This window comes from Pelophylax lessonae, assembly GCF_965119305.1.
Source record: "Pelophylax lessonae genome assembly, chromosome: 13".
NCBI classification, from domain to species: Eukaryota; Metazoa; Chordata; class Amphibia; order Anura; family Ranidae; genus Pelophylax; species Pelophylax lessonae.
Window position 1 is genome coordinate 171,135,864 of NC_138780.1, and position 23,980 is coordinate 171,159,843.

Consider the following 23,980-nt stretch of genomic DNA (forward strand, 5'->3'; position numbering starts at 1 on the left):
TGGCAATAAAAGTGAGTACACCCCTAGGTGAAAATGTCCAAATTGGGCCCAATTAGCCATTTTACCTCCTAAGTGTTACAAGATCTCAGATGTGAATGGGGAGCAGGTGTGTTAAATTTTGTGTTATCGCTCTCACTCTCTCATACTGGTCACTGGAAGTTCAACATGGCACCTCATGGCAAAGAACTCTGAGGATCTGAAAAAAAGAATTGTTGCTCTACATGAAGATGGCCTAGGCTATAAGAAGAAGGCCAAGACCCTGAACCTGAAACTGAGCTGCAGCACGGTGGCCAAGACCATACAGGACAGGTTCCACTCAGAACAGGCCTCGGCATGGTCGACCAAAGAAGTTGAATGCACGTGCTCAGTGTCATATCCAGAGGTTGCCTTTGGGAAATAGACATATGAGTGCTGCCAGCATTGCTGCACAGGTTGAAGGGGTGGGGGGTCAGCCTGTCAGTGCTCAGACCATAAGCCGCACACTGCATCACATTTGTCTGCATGGTTGTCATACCAGAAAGATGATGCATAAGAAAGCCCTCAAACAGTTTGCTGAAGACAAGCAGACTAAGGACATGGATTACTGGAACCATGTTCTGTGGTCTGATGAGATCAAGATAAAATTATTTAGTTCAGATGGTGTCAAGTGTGTGTTGCGGCAACCAGGTGAGGAGTACAAAGACAAGTGTGTCTTGCCTACAGTCAAGCATGGTTGTGGGAGTGTCGTGGTCTGGGACTGTATGAGTGCTGCTGGCACTGGGGAGCTACAGTTCATTGAGGGAACCATGAATGCCAACATGTACTGTGACATACTGAAGCAGAGCATGATCCCCTCCCTTTGGAGACTGGGCCGCAGGTCAGTATTCCAACATGATAACGACCCCAAACATCCCTCCAAGATGACCACTGCCTTGCTAAAGAAGCTGAGGTAAAGGTGATGGACTGGCCAAGCATGTCTCCAGACCTAAACCCTATTGAGCATCTGTGGGGCATCCTCAAATGGAAGATGGAGGAGCGCAAGGTCTCTAACATCCACCATTTTTGCGATGTCGTCATCCAGGACTCCAGTGGCAACCTGTGAAGCTCTGGTGAACTCCATGCTCAAGAGGGTTAAGGCAGTGCTGGAAAATAATGGTGGCCACACAAAATATTGACACTTTGGGCCCAATTTGGAAATTTTCACTTAGGGGTGTACTTAGCGTTAAAAGCTAACCTAAGCTGTGCATTTATTAATTTCATTGGCCAGAATTTTAATTTATTTTGGCTATTGAATGGAATAAATGCTGAAGTGCTCAATGCGGCTAGTGTTTAGGCGCATTTAGCAGCGTTAAGCGTTTTTTCTGCCAGAACTCTACTGCTCCTGGAGGCACTGGCAGTGGGGTTTTTTGCTGCCTATAAACGCTGCTAAAAACATATGGGGTTAATTTACTAAAGACTAATAGACTGTGTACTTTGCAAAGTGCAGTTGCTCCAGGACTTAGTAAATGAGGTAAAGCTTCACTTTGCAAAGAATACTCAATTACGTGCAAGGAAAATAAAAAAAATTGCTTGCACATGATTGGATTATGGAGGTCAGCAGAGCGTCTGCTCATTTAGCCTCGGTTCACACTAGGGCGACCTGTGAGGCGACCTGGTCGCCTCACAGGTCGCCGCAGGTCGCCTCCCATAGGGAAGCTGCGGACCCGTTCTAATAGGAGCGACACAAGTCACTCCGACCTAGAAAAAGGGTCCGGAGCTTCTTTGGGGCGACCAGGAGGCGACCGCCATAGACTTCAATGTTATGAAGTCCGTGGCGGCCGCTCCGAGGTCGCGGCCCGCTGCTCGCACCGCAAATCTCGGAGGTCGCCCCGGGAAGTAGCGTCGCGGTAGTGTGAACCGGCGCTTACTAAGCTCTGAAGCAACTGCTCTTTGCAAAGTGCACAGTCTGTTTCCCTTTAGTAAATCTAACCCCTATGTGTGCATGGACACATAGGCTAACATGCAGGAGAGTTTAGAGGCAGAAAAAGAAAACATCAGATACCCCTAGGAGCAGCTGTAAAAATGTCCAGTGTGCATGAGGCCTTATACTCAAAATAGACATTACATATAATACCAGAAATCTCAACCTTGGTTAAAATGATGTGAAGGACACACATTGCATAAAGCAGGCCTTCATTCGTGAAAATTTATTTCTTCCCCCCTTCCTCTAACACAATTAAATAAAAATGATCTTTATTTATTTTTTTATATATTTTTACTTTGGTTCCTGCATCCATTCCTAGGCAAGGATGGTGTTTGAGGCATTATTTCTGCGTAGATCTTGAGTATGTGCAGACACATCTATAGGACCTTGAAGCACATCCATTTGAAATACCACAAACCCAACTTGCATGCACAGAAAGCATCAGGTCTCCAGGCCAAGAGGAGAAGAGTGGCATGTCTGCACATGCACTGTGGACATGCCACAGGGCTCTGTCGGGTCTTAAAGATCTGGCAGAGACCAGTGGTGTGTCTGCATATCCACGGGATGTATGTCCAAGATGGTGATGCCAAAGCAGAAGAAGGAAGATCTTTATGCTAAAAGGAGGGCAATGCTAAGTCAGGGGTGGCACAAGGGATGAAGGTGACCCTCCTCTGGGTGACAGCAGGGAGGGTGCAAGATGCCCTTATGCACATAATTATATACTACAACAGAATGATATATCATTCATTTTCTACATGATACATGTATGCTCACCAACATACCAATCCAGAAACAGATCATGTACTAGGTCATTGTTTTCCAGGACCTTCAGTATTAATGGTGTGTGTCCAAACAGGAAACTAAAAAAAAAAAGTATAAGAAACATTCATTCTTTTGAAATATTACATATCAGTAACAAACTAGGGATAGACCGATTATCAGCAAGGCCGATATATTGGGGGCCGATATGCACTTTCCCCGATATGTAGGTATCGGCCCAGGAACTGCCCGATATTGCCGATATTTTTGTGACGTCATTCTGCCTTCTTAGGCCGCCTCCCCCGCCTTGGACAGCCTCGTCTGGAGTCGGGACTAGTCTAGCGGGAGTGTATCACAGCCATACACCCACCCACAGCAGCCCGGTGCCAGCCAGCCACCCACATCCACAGGCCCTGTACCAGCCAGCCACAGGCACTCTACCAGCGAGCCAGCCAGCCACCCACAGGCCCTGTACCAGCCAACAATACACCCACAGGCCCTCTACCAGCCAACCAGTCACCCACAGGCCCTGTACCAGCCAGCCACAGGCCCTGTACCAGCAAGCCCCCCACAGGCCCTGTACCAGCCAGCCACCCACAGCCTCTGTGCTAGCCACCCACCCATCACAGGGTGCCAGCCAGCCACCCACCACAGGGTGCCAGACAGCCAGCCACCCACCACAGGGTGCCAGACAGCCAGCCACCCACCACAGGGTGCCAGACAGCCAGCCACCCACAGGCCCTGTACCAGCCAGCCACAGGCACTGTACCAGCCAGCCAGCCACCCACAGGCCCTGTATCAGCCAGCCTGCCACAGCCCCTGTGCCAGCCAGCCACCCACCCACCCCAGGGTGCCAGCCAGCCACCCACCACAGGGTGCCAGCAAGCCAGTCATTAAGCATTAAACAAAAATTAACATTTTCAGTACCAGATTTGTGTCAAAAAATGTCTTTATTTTTCAAAACTTTAAATGTACAAAATATCGGCCCATATCGTCCGATACCAATACGTTGTGACCAAAATATCGGTATCAGTATCGGCCCTGAAAAAAACATATCGGTCTATCCCTATCAGTAACATATATTGCCATAGTGTGCACCTCTGTCATCCAAATAAATAATAAATCTGCATATACTCCCTATCCCACAGTGCTGCTTGGTATACCCAACTGTGATGAACTGCACCTCTGAGCACTTCTGAGGACTGATACTAACCCAGGTTGGAGCACTGATCTATCTTTTGCATGCTAACTACATTTGGAAAACTACTGTTTTCTAGCTGCATTGGGTTTTCAAGGTTGGACCAAAAAAGTCAAACAAGCCTAGGATCCAAGCAAAGAAGCCAAAACTGCTCATCGGCAAGGTTCATGTGGGTAGGTTTAAATCAATTGGGTAGGTCTGGGTCAAGTTTGCAGGTTTGGTATTTTCTGCCAAAAAATGTCAGAAAAAAGCAGATTTTATAACAAACTGAGTCCAATGCTAAAAGCCAGCTCTCATAAAAGTGTAAAAGACAAAGGACAGAGGGTAACAAATGTCTGTCTCTTTTTCTCTTTAATGCTTGTAGATTGGGGCACAGTTAGCCGTGAGAGTAAGCTTAGGGACCCCTTGTAGTGCAGAGATGGTGTAGTATTTTAAAGTAGATGCTAGACCCTTGGAGAAGTATCAGGGTGTGACCACAGATAGTGAAGTAGGGTCTTCATGGGAAGTGTCTGGAGGACCAAGCCATAGAAAGGATGTAGGCTGTGAGGCTCTAACTCTTGTAGCTTCCCCTTAGCGGGGAAGCAGGGGAGAAAAAGTGCAGGACCATTGGAGGTACTTGACCCCTTTGCAGGAGATGCAGAACTGTGTCAAGCATCCCCTTTCCCCCAAAGACGTATAGGCTCCTCCACTGAGCTCTCTCTTTGATATTGCTTTCTCTATTGTTTGCAACCCAAAAAGGAATGTGCCATCCCCTCTGAGATGACACAAGTGTGTAAATATGGAATTATCAACTGCCTTCAGTGAGCAGTTAAAAGGTTTCCGTTTTTTGTTGTTTGGACTCTTCCTTCTAATTTTAAGATAGGGAAATCCTCTGGAAGCAGATGGTGTTGAGTAAGACTGCTTTAAGAGTCCATTGCCATAAGGTATTGAACAGACTTCTTGATGGGTGTAAATTAGCCCAGACAGGGAAGTACTTGTACTTTGGCAGATTCCAAGGAGAACCCCATGGAGCATCCCAAGTCCAAAGGGCCCTAGTAGGTCTAGGGCAGGAAGGGTAAAGAGTCCTAGTCCTTCCCCTGCACTTGTACATGTGTAGAACTTGCAGCACAGCACAATGCAACTCCACAACTTGACATTCCTACCCTGTGAATGTAAAGTTATTACAATTAATGGACAATAATACTACACTCTAGCCTTAACCCTTTAGCTGAAACCAATGTATGTCATATTTTGGCAGCAGTGGGCAAGCAAGTTATGAGCTGTCAGGTGGCATGATCCACCTGCCATACAGTCGCCCGATGACTTAAACGAAACCCAGGTGGTGCCCATTCTCCCCTGCCATGTTTCCCAGGTTCCACTGTCTCCTGACAGCCCGAGACCCACATAATGGGTGCTAGTTGGTAGTGGGGAGAGAGACCAGCGAACACCCTTTCCCTGGTCCCCCCCTTAACTAGAAGGAACATGAAAGCGACATGCATTACATCACTTCTAGGCTTTGCTGTGGCTGGGGAAGAAGCTAATGGAGCACAATTTGCACTTCGTTAGCTTCAGTTGAAGGCAGGTGGGATATCATAGGTCCTGCTCATTAAAGGTCTAATAAACCCCTAATGTCTCAGTAACCTCCCTGGTGGTATCCCCGAGCGTGACTCGGGGTGGATTTTTTAGGCTAGGATCGGTATCCCAGAGTCACGCTCGGGGTAGATGTGCAGAGAGCGCAGCGGTGTCTCTTACCTTCTCCTGGCGATCCAGCGATGATCTTTCATTGCTGTGACCGCCAGCCGAGATCCCCGCCGCTCGTCCGTCGGTGTGATGACTTCCTAGTTCCGTTCCCTGCAGCAGCAATGGTGCATGGGAGCGGAACTGGGAGGGAAATTCAAACGTTGCACCAAACACAAACACATAACACATTTATATTATATATATATATATATATATATATATATATATATATATATATATATATATATATATATATGTGTATATATGTATATATATATATATATATATATATATATATATATATATATATATATGCACACACACATATATATATACACCTATATACATATATATATATATATATATATATATATATACACATATATATATATATATATATATACACACACATATATATATATATATATATATATATATATATATATATAATGCATGAATTATAATCGAATCAATAATATAATTTTATTATATATATTATATAATAAAATTATATTATTGATTAGATTATAATTCATGCATTTGTGTTTCAAATTTATCACATCTGGGATGTCTACTAGAGTCTTGTTTTTGTCAGGTTTAAGTCAGTAATTACTAAGAATTGTAGGCCTATAATACATAACGCCAAATTTCCATGAAAAAAATTGTACCGCTTTTGGTACAGAATTCCTGACATAATCATACCGCCAGGGAGGTTAAAAAGAACCTGCCATAGGAAAATGCTATCACATAAGGGACTTTAGGTCTCCTATAAGGAAACGTAAAAGTTAACTGAAAAAAAAAAACGTGTAAAAAATGGTTACACCCAGCACTTACCCCCCCCCCCTTAAAACAAAATGTTTTAAGCCCCCCCCCCCCCCCCCACCACTATGTACTTGCACATATGAAAGGTGATTGTGCTACACGTTACATATTGACACACACATTGGAGTGAGAACAATAGTTATAGGGCCACTATGTGCAGTTAACTTAAGCTGCTGTACGCTTCTTTAAATGTCACCTAAGAGAAATTGGATAATGGTTACCAAAGTATGTAGTGGTTTCACGGGCACACACAATTTTATGCATGACATGTTGGGTATCTATTTACTTGGCACAACCTCATGTTTTATATTATACCAAAAGTTGGGTTTCTCTAATCTAAAATTACCTTTATTGCAGTTTTACTGAAAATGTGTGCTTTATCAACTGCTGTACTGATAGCATGTGATATAAAAATGTGTAACTAACACCATTTTTTTTTTTTTTTTTTTTTACTAACACCATTTTATTCTCCAGGGTTTTTGGATCTCTGCTTTCAGAAAATGTTTAATGTTTGGGGGTTGTAACTTATATTCAGGCCTAAAATGATTTTGTTAAACCCATGTGCAGAAAAATCAAAAAAATGGCTCTGGTAGCGGAAAGGTTATATGTTCATGTACACATGGATAAGGAAGTCAAATGCAAAATGCTTTCAGGTGCTTCTGAGTTGCTCTGAAATGCATTTCTCAAGGAATCGCTTCAAGCTGCTTAGGAGGTACTTCCAGTTACTTGTGCCATGGTTGCATTCAGGCTGACTTGTATGGGAAAAAATAAAAACTTCCCAACCAAAGTTTCATGTACAGAGGCCCTAAAGCCTAGTACACACGCAATGATTATCAGCCGACCGATCGTCCGTCTTTTGTCCAGAGTGGTGTTTTGTTGGTTGGAATGTGCCTAGACTGCACACAAATTTTCTCGCCCAACAAAATTCTACTTCAGAAGTGATGTCATGTGTTGGTTTGCGTTCTTTGTGTTCTTTCTTCTCTGAGCATGCCCAGACTTGCTCATTAGATTTTTCCCTGTCGAAATCTGTACTGACTGCACGAAAATCGGACGTGTTTTGACGGCAGACAAAAATTTTTATAGCCTGCACACCAGATTTTTTTCGGCTGAAAAGTCAGTGTCGGTTGTCGGAAGCATCATACTAACAAGCCGAAAATCGGCAGATCAGTCGTCAGACGAAAATTCCCTGCCGAATTTCGACTCGTGTGTGTACAAGGCTTTAAGCTATACAATAAAGAATGCATCTTACCTGTCTCTGGGGGGTCCGGGGATGTGGTCATACTTCCTGTGTATATAGTAGATGTAACCACAGTACAGGAGGAAACAGGTGCCAACGATGCCAACGATGAGCAGAAAAGTCCAGAGGATGAAACCACAAAAACCCATGACGATTAATATATTGGTGTTAGCAGCATAGGCACTCACGGATGTCTGTATGTTCCGGACACAATGTCAGCTCCTACATGAACACTGCAGCCATGTAGATAAACTGTAAATCCTGTGCTGTACTGTGAGTGCCACATATCAGGGGAGGGCTGGGTAAGGGTGACAAGGAGAAAATGCTCAATCATTCTCTTAGAAAGACTTTGCAGCTTTTAGGGCTCATTTACATGTATGGCAGGGTTTGCCGTTCCTTTGAAAAGTGTTCCATGCTCAGATAGCTTTTCAGATGTGTTTGATAAGTGGCGAGGAGGCGTTGTATTGCCTATTCACCGTCTGCCTTAACCCCGTGGACCATGCACTAGTGTGCCAAATACGGTGTGCATTGCACATGGCTGTGGGGTGTTTGCAGAGCAGCTCTCTTTACTTGAATGGGTCACGATTGGCAGGCGGTAGTAAAATCAAATGTTATCAGGCAAATTTCTCTCTAGGTTTATTATTATTATACAGGATTTATATAGCGCCAACAGTTTGCACAGCGCTTAACCAGGGCTTTTTCTCTCAGGGAATAGGTGCAGGAACTCCCTCTTTTGGACTTACCCCTTGTCTCCGCCCCTACCTACCTCCGTGAACGGTTCCTTGGTTCCACCCACTACCCACCTCCCAGTACCATCCCTTTTAGAAAATACAGAACAAAGTAACATTTGTGGTACTAAGTAATTTGTATGGAATTTGTTAATGATAACAAAAAAGCAGTAAAATAGATCCCATGCAGCCAACAACAATATATTCCCCAGAAACAATAGATCCAGCCAGAAACAATGAGCCCTCAGCAGCAGCAACAGATCTCCCAGCAGCCAGCATCAATAGACTGCTGCCTAAACAGTAGATCCCTCCCTCAGCAACATAAGACCCACCCCAGCAACAATAGACCCCCCTGCAAAACGAGATCTCTTCCAGAGACAATAGATCCCCCAGCAGCCACATTAGATATTCCCAGCAGCAATAAATCCTCCTGCAGGAATAGATCCCCTCTAGCAACAATAGGTTCCTCAGCAGCCAGCATCAATAGACAGTGTAGCACAACCCAGCACTCCTTGCCATTACATACATTCAGTGCTTGAGGTGCCGGAACTGCATTCCCCCGCGTTCCCGCTAAAAAAAAGCCCTGCGCTTAACAAAATAAAGGCAGACATTACAGTTACAATACAATTTGGCACAAAAGGAATCAGAGGTTTAACGTAAATAATGAAAATATTGCATTATGGCCACTAGACGGTGTCGATGATTATAGGAAATAAAAATCAATTTTCTATGATTTTTAGCTTCATCTAGTGGTCAGGGTCAAGTGTCAAGTGAAAGGGTCAAAAATTCTGAAGTGGTTTATTTTCAGTCTGTGACCGTATACGAGAGGTCTTCCTAAAGCTGGATACACACTACACAACTTTTGTTGTTAGATTTCCTTTAGATTTACCTTCAACTATGTAGTAGAAGGGCCTGCCTGATTGCATACAAATTGAAAGTGTTTGGGTTTGACCTCTGATTATATGGTTTTGGTAAATCTAAAGGAAAAAAAATCTAAAGAAAATTGTATAGTGTGCATCCAGCTTTAATTTCCCTGCGCTAGGTCCATTTGGACATTCCACCTGGAGAGAAAATAGCCTAATAACATTTGATTTTGCCACTATTCACTCAGAACAAGCAGACATGCAGTTGCATGGGACAAATAGATCTGTGCATTTTTTATAAATGCACAAATTAATGTCTACCCTTTAGAACCTAAATACTTAGCGCAGATTGTGTAAGTTGCCACCGAAATATGTTTTTGTACAACCACATTCAATTTAATGGTAAATGCAAAGTAAGGCACCCCTAATGCAAGGAGGATTGACATTGAATAACTCATAGTGGGTATGGGTCCTTGTGAAACAAACGTATTTCGTCATATCTATGCATTTTCATGAACAAACCCTCAGGAGATAGCCTCTGCCGTCTATGATGTGTACATTCTGTATACGTTGAATAGTCTCAAACACTATTCAAGGTCATGGTGGGAGCTGACCAGTTTTGATGTACAGATAGAGAGAGGGAACTCCCTAGTCCTTATCTCTGAGTGACACAACAGGGCGGTGAGAATCCCAATACAGAAGAAAAGAAGTCTTTGTTGACTTCAAATGGTTGTATTATTTAACAAATTTGTGAAGCAGCATACTATAATAAAACTTCTATAGTTGTACATAAGCTGTATTTATTTAACCACTTTACCACCGGAGGATTTTCCTGCTTTACATCCAGGCCACTTTTTGCGATTCGGCACTGTGCGACTTTAGCTGACAATTGCGCGGTCATGCAACGCCATACCCAAACGAAATTTACGTTCCCAGAAACAGAGCTTTCTTTTGGTGGTATTTGATCACCTCTGCGCTTTTCATTTTTTGCGACAATTTTGAAAAAATAACAATATTTTTCTACTTTGACAGTTAAAAAATATCCAATATGTGATAGTGAATATGGGTTATTGCGCTCAGCAGTATACTCACAATAAAGTGCTAATGCATAAATAACATAAACATATGAACCAATTATTTAAAGGTGAATATTCCAATGAATATAGCAATAATAAAATTAATAAACATAGTCCTTGAAAAGTGCTCGGTGCAAACTTTAAGTTCCAGCAGCAAATACAATTGGACTTGATGTGAAATGCCTTCACCAATCACCATACACCCAGTGCTCGGATAAAATACTTCTTACCAAAAGAAGTTGACCCCTTAGTTATAGGGGGTCATGATCGCAATGTATCTCCACAAGAGCTCCAAAATCTCCTATTACAGTCTTCACATCCAGTGTGTGATAAGCCAGAGGTAAACAGATGACTCCGAGACTCCGGACATGAACATTGAGTGGTCCTTTACTTCCTGTTCTGGAGTCCCCCACTGGCGCTGTCCACTCCTTTTTACAAGTGCTCCCTCAGCAAACCCTGTGCTGGGGGTCAACTTCTTTTGGTAAGAAGTATTTTATCCGAGCACTGGGTGTATGGTGATTGGTGAAGGCATTTCACATCAAGTCCAATTGTATTTGCTGCTGGAACTTAAAGTTTGCACCGAGCACTTTTCAAGGACTATGTTTATTAATTTTATTATTGCTATATTCATTGGAATATTCACCTTTAAATAATTGGTTCATATGTTTATGTTATTTATGCATTAGCACTTTATTGTGAGTATACTGCTGAGCGCAATAACCCATATTCACTATCACATATTGCGTTTTCACGTTTTTATTGCTGCTCGCTAGAGGAAGAAATTCCTTAATTTTTCACATTTATTTATTTATTGTTAAATATCACTCCATTTGCGCAGTTCTTTTTTTCGGTTACACCGAATTTTGTTTTTCTAAAAAATATCCAATATATTCAATTTTTGTCATATATTTATGCCAAAATGTATTTAGCTACATGTCTTTGACAAAAAAATTCTCAATGAGCGTATTTTTAACCGCTTTAAGACCGGAAGATTTTACCCCATTCCTGACCAGGCCATATTTTGCGATTGGGCACTGCGTTATTTTAACGGACAATTGCGCGGTCGTGCGACGCTGTACCCAAATTAAATTTATGTCTTCGTTTTCCCCACAAATAGAGCTTTCTTTTGGTGGTATTTGATCACCTGTGCGATTTTTACTTTTTGCGCTATAAACAAAAAAAGAGCGACAATTTGAAAAAATAACAATATTTTTCACATTTTTTTATATGAAATTCCCCTAAAAAAATGTAAAAATCAAAATTTTTTAACATTTTAGGCCAATTTGTTTTCTGCTACATATGTTTCTTAAAAAAAATCGCAATAAGCGTATTTTGATTTGGTTGGCGCAAAAGTTATCGCAGCTACTAACTACGGGAAATTTATGTAATTTTTATTGTTTTTTTTTCTAACTAGTAATGGCGGCGATCTGGCGGCGATCTGCGATTTTTTTTACAGGACTGCGACATTTCGGCGGACAGATCGGACCCCTAACTGACATTTTTTACACTTTTGGGGGTACCAGTGACATTACTACAGTAATCAGTGCTATAAATATGCACTGTTACTGTAAAAATGACACTGGCAGGGAAGGGGTTAATTTTTATTGGTGATCAAGGGGTTAATGTATGCCTGGTGCTTACTGATGTGTGTGGGGGGAGGGGACTGTATGACACAGGCACAGATCGCAGGTTCAGCTATGCTGAATCCTTTAATCTGTGACTGTCTGTCACTTAGGAGATCTGCCCGCTTTGTTTACACAAGTGGGCGGATCTCCACACTCGATGCCCGACGATCGGGGAAGAGCGGCGGTGATCACCATCATCATATAGCGGGAGCGAGCCTCCGGCGGTGCGCGCGTGCCGCCCACAAGGGGAGGAGTCCAGCGACGTAGGTCTACGTCGCTGGACGATAACGAGCCACTTTGCCGCAGTACCCTCAACGTGAGCGGTCGGCAAGTGGTTAAAGGCATTGTCCAACTTTTATATAATAGAGTCTACTTATTAAACATTTGGTGGATGAATGTCACACACATTAGTGTACGTTGCACAAATGTTGGCCTTCGTTTCTGTAATAGATTAATTCCTATGGTTGTCAGTTCCTTCTAGTGGCCAAAATGTGGTATTGTTTCTTGAAATACCACAATGAGAAGATATACAGCATTTTGGCCACTAGATGAGGCTGGCGATCATAGGAATTTCAAACAAGTGGCCATTACCTCCACCTATAACTGGTCCTTGCGGCAAGGAGCTCTGGAAGGGTGAAGTATGTCAAACAAATATAAAGATATTTCCAAGCTCAAACTTACCAAGCAGCCAGTGGCCAACCAAATTGACCTGTCTAACAATATGCGTTAAGAACAGGGGTTTAGTCTGCACACATATGAAAATACATGCGTAAGCTACAGTCCCTGTCAAGGCTAACTCTAAGGCTAACCGAGCGATCAAACACCGCCAATCGCTCAGTTCTGAGCAGAGAGCTGCTTACTTTCAGTCACCGCTCTCTACTCTGCCCCCTCCTCGCTCATTGGATCAGAAGTTCCCCCATCATATCAGAGTTCCCTCCAACACATCTGAGACCACCCTTCACATTACAGGCCCCCTATCATATCATGGGCCCCCCTTCACATCAGAGGTTCCCCCATCACATCAGAGATATCCTTTCAAATCAGAAGTTTCCCCATCACATCAGAGGTTTCCCTATCACACAAGAGGTTCCCCCATCCCATCAGAGGTCCAGAGGTCTCCCTATCATAGCAGAGGCCCCCCTTCACATCAAAGGTCCCCCTATGATATCAGAGCCCCCATCACATTAGAGCCACACTTAATATCAAAGGTCCCTCTATCACATCACAGGTTCCTCCATCCCATCAGAGGTACCCATATCACATCAGAGGTCCCCTATAATATCAGAGTTCCCCCCTCTCATTATAGACCCCCCTTTAGATCATGCCCCCCCACATCAGAGGCTCCTCCATCACATCAGACGTCCCCCTTCATTGCTGAGCCCCCCTCCCCCCTTCACATTAGAGCCCCCCATCATATTAGAGTCTCTCTTATACATGAGAACCCTCCATCACATCAGTCACCCCTATACATCAGAGGGCCCCTGTACATGGCAGAGTGCCCCCATCACATCAGAGCATCCACATCGCATCAGAGTCACCCCAATCGTAGAGCTCAACGATTAAAAAGCCCCCTATCCCAGAGCCCCCCAACCACACAGTCTGCTCTTCACATCAAAGTCCTACCTTTTGGCTTCTGTAGCATGGAGGAAGTCTAGAGGAGATGGACTTCCATCTTTTCCTGAATGCTGAGGATGGCCCTGCAAGCATGCGGGTGAGCTGGCTGCCAACTTCATAGCAAAGAAAGATGCCATGCGCCCTAGCTCTAGAGCATCATTGGTTCTTGTGGTGCTGGTACCCACCCCAGCCAAACCAACTCATACCATTGATCTGCGCTGCTCTTGGTACCCAGGGGGAACCCACCCTAGGGTGCCCAGAAAAACCTGTTTAAATCACTGATATGGAACAAGCAAGGTGGATCAGAATCAGTGTTGCCAACCATCAGTAATTTTACTGGCAGCCAGTAAAAAATGGGCACTTTTCTCCTGCCAGTAAATGCCAGTGACAAGAAAAGGTTGCCAGTAATAAATATGGCTGTGACGCTGGGCTCGGGAACTGCGTATGCGCAGTTCTGGTCCAGAGCTGTCCGAGACACCAGGAGTGGGACGGTCAGCGCTGTTTGGACTGGAGTGGACTGAAGAGACCAGCTGGCACTGAGAGCAGTGTTGTCAACCTCCAGCAGCATTTTTTACTGACAAAACATGGAAAATTTACTGACGGAGCACATTTTTTACTGAAACATGAAAAATGACAGAACTCCTATTAACCAGTTCGCACCCAGGCATTTTCTGGCACTTTTTGTTTACATTTAAAAACAGTTTGTTTTTTTTTGCTGGAAAATAAGCTAGAACCCACAAACATTATATATATTTTTTAAAGCAGAGGCCCTAGAGAATACATTTGTGGGTTTTGAACATTTTTATGTCACACAGTATTTGCGCAACATTTTTTCAAATGCAGTTTTTGGGAAAAAAATACCCTTTTATTTTAATTTTAATGCAAAAAAAACACAAAACTTAACCCAATTTTTTTGTAAAATATAAAAAGATGATGTCACACCGAGTAAACAGATACCAAACAGACAGACGACGTAAATTTTACTATCCATAGGCGCTGCTTTAAATGCCTTTACAAGTTACCACTTCAGATGTCCAGAGGAGGTCTAGTGCTAAAATAACTGTGTGGGACGATCGCGGTTTGTGTGCATTCGGGAACTATGTACACGTTCGCCTTTGCGCACTAGCACAGGGGATCAGGGGCACTTGAAAAAATGTTTTTTAAATGATCAATTTATATATTTTTTATTTTTACACTGTTGCTTTATTTATTTATTTATTTATTTTTATCACTTTTATTGTTTTCACAAGGAATGTAAACATCTCTGTGACAGCAATAGGCACGTAACAGGTACTCTTTATGGAGGGATCAGGGGTCTATAAGACCCCGAATCCCTCCTCTGCTCTTGAAAGCATCCAAAACACCAAAATTGGCATTTTTGAATGCTTTCAATTTTCAACAACTGACACCTTTAGGATGCCAGTAAACCGGAAGTGATGTCATTACGTCTCTTCTGGGTTACCATATCTGAGACCCAATAAAAACAGATTCTGGCTTTGTTCGGTTCTCTGGTCAGTCAGCAGAAGGTGGCGAGTGGCGGAAGGGGGCAGGAGGAAGGGGGGACCTCTCCTGCTGCTTGTTATAACAGCCGAGCGGCTGCTTAGCCGCATCGGTTGTTATTGCAAGAGAACCCATAATCAACAGTACCCATAAAACATGATTTGCCTGGTTTACACAACACAGCATGACAAATTATCAGTCTCTGATATTTACAGACAGTTGTAAAAAATCACAGATTTTTACAAACTGTCTGTACATTTACTGACAGTTGGCAACCTTGGTAGAGAGAGGCTGTCACTGTGACTCAGGAAGGGATGTTTTTTTGTCTGTGAGGTGTCATCATCATCTGTGCTTCTGCACTACTGTGTCACTGTAAGAGTCAATTTCATGTGTGTGTGTGCCGCCCATTCTAATTCCTTGCCCTCCTGAGTCCTGTCCCTGAGCTACTTACTTTCTATATCAAAAATAAAATAGAAAATGTGTTTTTTGCCCTAATATCTACCTTTAGCCCCCATTTACATCGGGCCGATTTGACATGCGATTTGACATGTCAAATCGCATGCCTAGTCGGAGCCTATTGTCGGCAAAAAGTCTGATTCCAAAAAGTAGTTCCTGCACTACTTTTAGCGACATGGGGGGGGGGGGGGATTTCAATAGACATCTGTGCATGAACCCGCACAGATGTCTCTCAAATCGCCTCCGAAGTCGGACTGAAATGCCAGTTTGAAATTTCAAGCCCGTATTCAGCGTGAACCTAGGCTAAATCACATCACTAATTGCATATTGTACTTGTTTGTAGCCTAAATACAGAAATTTGCACTTAAAACTGTAACTTTGTAACTTTTGCAAATAGCAGTAAAAATGTGGTTGTGGCAGTAAATTTCGGTTGTTATGTCAGTAAATTTCAATCTAGTAGGTTGGCAACACTGATCAGAATGAAGCCCCAGCTTCTTATACTTTTTTCAGGTCAGTATGTCAGAAAGTATTAAAGCCAATAGAGCAACTTGACAGCCAGGCTTCTAGCATTTTTCGGGGGGAATAAAATTGTCAGCCTACAAATTTCCCATGATTAGCTTTCTTTTATCAAGAGCAACAAATTGGTTCTTAATCTGTATTTCCCTCTTCTACCAGTAGAAGGCGCTCTCCTATAAGAAATAATATGTGATCTGAAAATACATTTTGAAATCTGAATATTGTAGTTAAGCTCCACCCTCCACCAGTTAAAGCGTGTGTACTTCCAAACGCTCCAGTTGGATTTTGCCGTTGCTTTCAAACTGCAGCACTGTCCTTAGATGGATTGGTAGATTGTAGGCGGTGGCTCGCATTTTGAATTTTTGCTACAATCAGAATATAAGCAGCTGCAGCACTAAGAAAAAAACAAAATCAATGATTCAATTTTTCTACACATTATCTTTCACACTTAAAGCGGTTGTAACCTCACAAAAAAAAAAAACCCTGTGGGACAATGGTATAATGTGCTAGTATGCATCACATACTAGCACATTATGAAATACTTACCTTAGAACGAAGCCCCCACACGGACGCCCGGACACCGCTGAGGGAGCTGTCATGTTCCCTCTGCGTCTCTTTCGTGTTTGGCAGCTCCGGCGCTGCGATTTGTCGGAGCCGCGATGACGTCCCTACTACGGCAAGGACCTTCAGAGCGCATGCACCACTGGTGTCAGCGGCTGCATGGAGAGCGAATATCTCCTAAACCGTGCAGGTTTAGGAGATATTAATTTTACCTACAGGTAAGCCTTATTATAGGCCTTATAAAAGGCTTATCTGTAGGTAAAAGTTAACCACTTAAGCCCCGGAAGATTTTACCCCCTTCCTGACCAGGGGGTATTTTGCGATTCAGCACTGCGTGATTTTAACGGACAATTGCGCGGTCGTGCAACGCTGTACCTAAACGAATTTGACGTCCTTTTTTTCCCCACAAACAGAGCTTTCTTTTGGTAGTATTTGATCACCTGTGCGATTTTTTGATCATGTGCTATAAACAAAAAAAGAGCGACAATTTTGCAAAAATAACAATACTTTTCACATTTTTTTATATGAAATTCCCCCACAAAAAAATGTAAAAATCAAAATTTTTTAACATTTTTGGCCAATTTGTTTTGGTTTGCGCAAAAGTTATTGCGTTTACTAACTAAGGGAAAGATTTTTGTCATTTTTGTTGTTTTTTTTTTAACGCGTAATGGCGGCGATATGCGATTTTTTTTTGCGGGACTGCGACATTGCGGCGGACAGATCGGACCCTTGACTGACATTTTTGACACTTTTGGGGGTACCAGTGAAATTACTACAGTAATCAGTGCTATACATATGCACTGTTCCTGTAAAAATGACACTGGCAGGGAAGGGGTTAACTTTATTGGGGAAGGAGGGGTTAAGTGTGTCCCTAGGGGCGTGTTTCTAACTGTGCAGGGATGTGGCTTTACATGTAACAGCAGAGATCTACGTTCCTACATAGCAGGATCGTATGATCTCTGCTGTTACACAGGGGAGAATGACAGGCGGCTTTGTTTACATTAGCCGCCTGCCTTTCTCCCTTCACAGCGGACGATTGCGAGTGACCGGCGGACATCGAGTCCGCCGGTCACATGCGCGGACTTGTTAGGGAACGAGCCGGGGCGGGAGTGCCCGCTATTGGCTCACAGGCTAGTGAGGTACCGATACGTCACTTTGCCTGGCCGGGGCTGCCCGTGGCAGTATATGTACTTGCGGCGGTCAGCAAGCGGTTAAAAAGTGGAGTATACTACCCCTTTAATAAGACACTGCTCACACCTGGGGGTTTGCGACCGTGGGCAAAACTGACAAATTGCACCACGCTTGTTCGGGTGCTATTCATTTTCAATGGAACCTACAGTAAATGCAGGTGAGCTTCCTGCTCCTTTTTGAATGGCAAGCTTGCCGTGATTGCTGCATAATTTAGCGCTCAACAATCGTAGCAGACCAGCACCCTGTTTAGGTGTCTTTGAAAATGAATGCCACCTGAACAAGCATGGTGCAATTTGTCAGTTTTGCAGAGTGTTTTGTGGGTAGAATTGTGCCAATTGGGGGTTTGTGCCAATTCTACCCACGTTCGCAAACGCCCAAGTGTGAATGGGGACTTATAAGACTTTATTATCAGGAGCAGTCCTAATTGCATTTTTTATATGTTTGCATTGAAGCCTGCAGAGCATTGCAACTGTGATTAGTGTGTTAGAGGTGCAATGCACAGCACAGGGTCCTGCATTGTTTACCTCCATACAAACGCTCTGTTATGGGGCTTCAGCAGCCTTTTTCAACCAGGGTGCCTTGAGGTTTCCGCGTTTCGAGGGAGAACCCTCTTCCTCAGAGCCAAAATTGCCACAGTGGGCAATGAGTGGCAATTTTGGCTCTGAGGAAGAGGGTTCTCCCTCGAAACGCGTAAGCCATACCATGTCTTTGTGGACGCCATCACGCTATCCAGCAGTAAAGAAGTGTTCTGGAGGTGAGTGGTTCCCATTTCCTACAGGCTTGTACATATCCTATGTTTGTGAGTATAATGTACACTACCCATTTTGATGTTAATACACTTTTTAGTGGTAATGCACAAGGTCGTGTGCTCTTCTCTTGTTATTGTCTTACAGTGTTTTTTGGATACCCTTGGTCCTGAGGGGGCAGCAAGACCACCTAAACTGTGCTAAAAAGACCACCTAGAACAGTGATGGCGAACCTTTTTGAGCCCGAGTGCCCAAACTTCATCACAAAACCAACTTATTTTTTGCAAAGTGCCAAAAATGCAATTAAACTGCAGACACCCAGATGAGGATCGCACACTCCAAAAGGGATTGTAGTCAATTTGGCACTCACCCGGCTCCAGCGTCCAGTGTCGGTGTGCCTGGCAGCAGCTTCTCCTTTTGGTGGTGCCTTTGATCTCCCTCCTCACTCTTGATGGTGTCCTCTCAACACCGTCCTCTTGCTTCTCTCTGGCTGGTTCAACTCCAGGGGCTGTTGTGGCTCTCTCTTCCTCCTGAACCACCTCAGCCTCCTCTCACGTTTGTCTCCACACTCCTCTTACCCTTGCTCTTCCTTCTCTCTCAGTCCTTTTTTTTTCAGGCTCCAGGCTGTCCCTGCTCTATTTTCTCAGGGCATGCTGGGGCTTTAGTTTTCCTTTAATTGATTAAAAAGGAGCCATAGTCTTCTGGGACTACATGTCTCATGGTGCATGGTAGTGGGTAGAGGATCCTCCAACATCCAAGGTATGTATTTTCCTTCTCTGGGAGTGCCCCCACCAAGCATTTTCCAGAAGGAATTAAATCTATACATAGCGTACTCCCATACAAAGCATCAAGGTTTATTATAACTGAGCTTCTGAAGATGTCACGCTGATGACGAAACGCGTCAAGCTGGGAAGTACGTTGCGACGCGCTTGGTTGAAGGTGGAATGCACACCATTACTTGGCGGATCCAGCTTACATTGCAGTGTGGAAGTCCGCACGGGAGAGTTTTTTTTTTTTACTTTTTATGCTTAGCCTATATTCAGGGGCTTTTAATAAAGGCTACCATACATTTTTACGCTATAAGAAGTTTGTTCTTTGTTTTTATTTCTTCTCTCCTGCATTCATCTTGGAGTTCTTTATCACTGTGAGGAAGGTGAACTGGAGCAGTGTTTCTCAACCTTTTTTCAGTAAAGGCACCCTTTAAAATATATGGAGTGGACAGTCTCGAGCCACCCTCCAAATTTATGGACAGTCTTGAGGCACCCTCCAAATATATGGACAGTCTCGAGGCACCCTTCAAATTTATGGACAGTCTTGAGGCACCCTCCAAAATATGGACAGTCTCGAAGCACCCTCCAAATATATGGACAGTCTCGAGGCACCCTCCAATTTTATGGACAGTCTCAAGGCACCCTCCAAATTTGTGGACAGTCTCGAGGCACCCTCCAAATATATGGACAGTCTCGAGGCACCCTCCAAATTTATGGACAGTCTCAAGGCACCCTCCAAATTTATGGACAGTCTCGAGGCACCCTCCAAATTTATGGACAGTCTCGGGGAACCCTCCAAATTTTTGGACAGTTTTGAGGCACCCTCCAAAAGTATGGACAGTCTTGGTGCATGCCACTGTAAACTGTAAAAATGATTCTAATAGCTTTACCCAAAGCAGCAACATCCACAAGTAGGACACCCAACGTAGGAGGTGATTTATTCTTCCAAAGCAAATATACTTTTGCACACTGGTACGGACTACCATTCAAATGTTTTTGTTTCTCCCTCAATTTCTCCTCATCACTTAGCTAAAGTGACCCCAAAGTTGATAGAGAAAGGCAAGGGAGGGTTAAACAAAATGCTATACAGGCAACTGGCATTCTCCTTATCAACTGATGATGCTTTTGGCTGCTAGGACGCCTACAGCTAGAAAGTCGTAATGGTGCACGATGAAAACCCGTAGCTTGGTATAACTAAAAGGCAAGCTTCATCCGCCCGCCACCTTGTATGCAATTTTTGGAAAGCTTTTAGGAATTTTGCCAAGGCACCTCTGAAGAAACCTCAAGGCACCCCAGGGTCACAGGGTGCCTGGGCACACTGGTTGAAAAAGGCTGCTGTACATATGCAGCAGCAAGGTGGCTCTCCTGTGCAAAATCACGCACCTGCACGTGATTCTGAACTTCCGGGTCTGGGGCGCGCAGGCAAGCCACCAGAGCAAGAGCCAATCAGCGGATCCCGCAAACTCGATGTTCCCTGGGACCCACCAATCGTTGGGAACACAGGCAGAACCGCGGTTGGCCTATGAAAACAAGGCAGATCATCGTTCTGTGAGGAGAAGGTTGTGATCCTGTGACCCTACAAAGCAGGGACACCGATCTCTTCCTTCCCATAGTACAAACACCTCCCACACAGTGAGTAAGCACTCCCTATAGTAGTGATCGACCGATATCGGTTTTTCGTTGACGATACCGATATTTTGGCCAATGCATATCAGTATCAACCGACATGGGCAAATATTTTCGTACATTTTTTTTTCTTTGACAGGTACTGTTGTGGAGGGATCTGGGGGTCTAAAAGACCCCAAACCTCTCCTCTGCACTTAAAAGCATTCAAAACGCCAAGTTTGGCTGTTTTGAATGCTGTCATTTTTTTAATTTGGCGCCGCATACCCGGAAGTGATGTCATGACATCACTTCCGGGTTTTTGCATGGAGACCCGATCAGAGCCGAATGCGGCTTTAATCGGCGGCCGTGCAGGCTGGTTGCCCGGGTCTCCTGGTGGGAAGGGAGACTCGGGCAAGCCACGGAAGGCAGGGGGAGGGGGGGGGACGTCCTCTCCCGCTCCTTGTAATGACAGCCGAGCGGCTTCTCAGTGGCATTGGTTGTCATTACAAGACAGCCGACCGTCGCTATCGACGCCGGTACCGGGGTGATGCCTCTAGCTGCAAACATCACTCCGGTACAGCACTTTCCCTAAATATCGGCAATATCAGTAACCTTGGTGGCCGATTCCGATATATCAGGGAAAGTGCAGATCGGCCCTCGATATATCAGCTTTGCCGATAATTGGTCGATCACTACTCCCTAGGGAACAAGTTTAACCCTTTGATCGTCCCTTATGTTAACCCTTTCCCAGCCAAGTGTCATTTGTACAGTGACAGTGCATATTTTTTAGCCCTGATTACTGTATTAGAGTCACTGGTCCCCAAAAAGTGTCAGTGTCTGTTTTGTCTGCCGCAATCTCACAGTCCCGCTATAAGTCGCTGATCACCGCCATTACTAGTAATAAATAAATGATTCCTTAAATCTATCCCATAGATTATAGACCCTATAACTTTTGTGCAAACCAATCAAAATACGCTTATTGGGATTTTTTTTTTACCAAAAATATGTAGCATAATACATATTGGCCTAAATTTAAGTAAGAAATTTGATTTTTTTTTTGGATGTTTTATAGCAAAAAGAAGAAAATATTTTTTTTCTTTTCCAAAATTGATGGTCTTTTCTTGTTTATAGCGCAAAAAATAAAAAACGCAGAGGTGATCAAATACCACCAAAAGAAAGCTCTATTAGTCCGAAAAAAAAGACATCAATTTTTTTTTTTTTTTTGGGGTACATCGTCGCACGACCACGCAATTGTCAGTTAAAGAGGAAGTACAGCTTTCTCTGTAACTTCTACCTATAGGTAAGTCTATAATAAGACTTACCTATAGGTACTGTAAATATCTCCTAAACTTGCACCGTTTAGGAGATATTTACTTTTAATGCAGCCGATGACGTCATCGGCGCATGCGCTCTGAAGGAACAGCCACCCGTGCCGTTCCTTCAGAGCCCTGCGCCGCGCGGCAGGCTCCTGCACGGGAGTGATGTAATCACGCCTCCGGCCAATCAGATGGCCAGAGGACGCAAACCAGCAAGTAGGACATGTCAGCCGTCCTGTCGCTGTGCGGGGGCTTCATTCTAAAGTAAGTATTTCATAATGTGCTAGTATGCGATGCACACTAGCACATTATGCCTTTGTCTTACAGGGGTTTTTTTTTTACTCATTTTTTTGTGCAGGGTTTACTTCCTCTTTAACCCCTTTGATCACCCCCAGTGTTAACCTCTTCCCTGCCAGTGTCTGTATACAGTAACAGTGCATATTATTTAGCACTGATTACTGTATTAGTGTCACTGGTCCCCAAAAAGTGTCAAAAATGTCAGTTAGGGCCCTTTCACACGGGCGCTCCGTATGTCCGCAAATCATCCTATTTTTTTGCGGATGATTTACGGACATAATGTAAGTGAATGGCACTGCGGATGTCAGTGGATGACCATCCGCTGACATCCGATTTTCTTCCTTTCAGTTCTGTTCCGTTTTTTGGAATGGAACAGAACCCTATTTTTTCATCCGTTCAATAAACGGGAAGGAAGGAAAATCGGATGTCAGCGGTGTCATCCGCTGACATCCGCAATGCCATATACTTACATTATGTCCGCATATCATCCGCAAACGGATGGGATGATATGCGGGCATACGGAGCGGATGACACAAATGTCATCTGCTCCGTGAAAAAAAAAAAGTCCCGCAGCGGAGAAGAAATCCGGAGCGGCCGTGTGAAAGAAGCCTTAGGGGTCCGATCTGTCCGCCGCAATGTCGCAGTCCCGCTAAAAAAAGCTTATCTCCGTCATTACTAATAAAAAAAATAAATAAATAAAAATTCCAAAAACCTATCCCGTAGTTTGTAAACGCTATAAGTTTCGCGCAAACCGATTAAAATACGCTTTTTGGGAATTTTATTTTTACCAAAAAATATGTAGCAGAATACAAATTGGGCTAAACTGATAAAAAAATTTAATTTTTAAAAAAAAATTATTGGGAATATTTTACAGCAGAAAGTAAAAAATTTTTTTTTCAAAATTGTAGCTTTTTTTGTTTTGTAGCGCAAAATCTAAAAACCACAGAGGGGATCAAATACCACCAAAAGAAAGCTCTATTTGTGGGGAAAGAAAGGACATCAATTTTATTTAGGTACAGCTTAGCACGACCGCGCAAATTGTCTGTTAACCACTTAAGCCCCGGAGGATTTTCCTGCTAAACGACCAGGGGGTATTTTGCGATTCGGCACTGCGTGACTTTAACGGACAATTGCGCGGTCGTGCGACGCTGTACCTAAACGAATTTGACGTCCTTTTTTTCCCACAAACAGAGCTTTCTTTTGGTGGTATTTGATCACCCGTGCGATTTTTACTTTTTGCGCTATAAACAAAAAAAGAGCGTACATTTTGCAAAAATAACAATATTTTTCAAATTTTTTTATATGAAATTCCCCAAAAAAAATTTAAAAATCAAACTTTTTTTAAATTTTCAGCCAATTTGTTTTATGCTACCTATGTTTGGTAAAAAAAATCGCAAAAAGCGTATTTTGATTGGTTTGCGCAAAAGTTATCGCGTTTA

At 43.5% G+C, this 23,980-nt stretch overlaps 1 protein-coding gene across 1 annotated transcript in view; it reads right to left on the minus strand.

The window, feature by feature from the left end:
- Positions 1-7,868, minus strand: part of LOC309569226 (cholesterol 24-hydroxylase-like) — a 49,414-nt gene extending 41,546 nt beyond the window's left edge. Inside the window, exons 1-2 of the mRNA XM_082274979.1 lie at positions 7,690-7,868; positions 2,725-2,802 (exon numbers count right to left, since the gene is read on the minus strand). Of these exons, the coding sequence (XP_082131105.1) occupies positions 2,725-2,802; positions 7,690-7,826 (215 nt within the window). The 5' untranslated portion in view covers positions 7,827-7,868. The remainder of the gene's footprint in view (positions 1-2,724; positions 2,803-7,689) is intronic.
- Between the last annotated feature and the right edge of the window lie 16,112 nt (positions 7,869-23,980).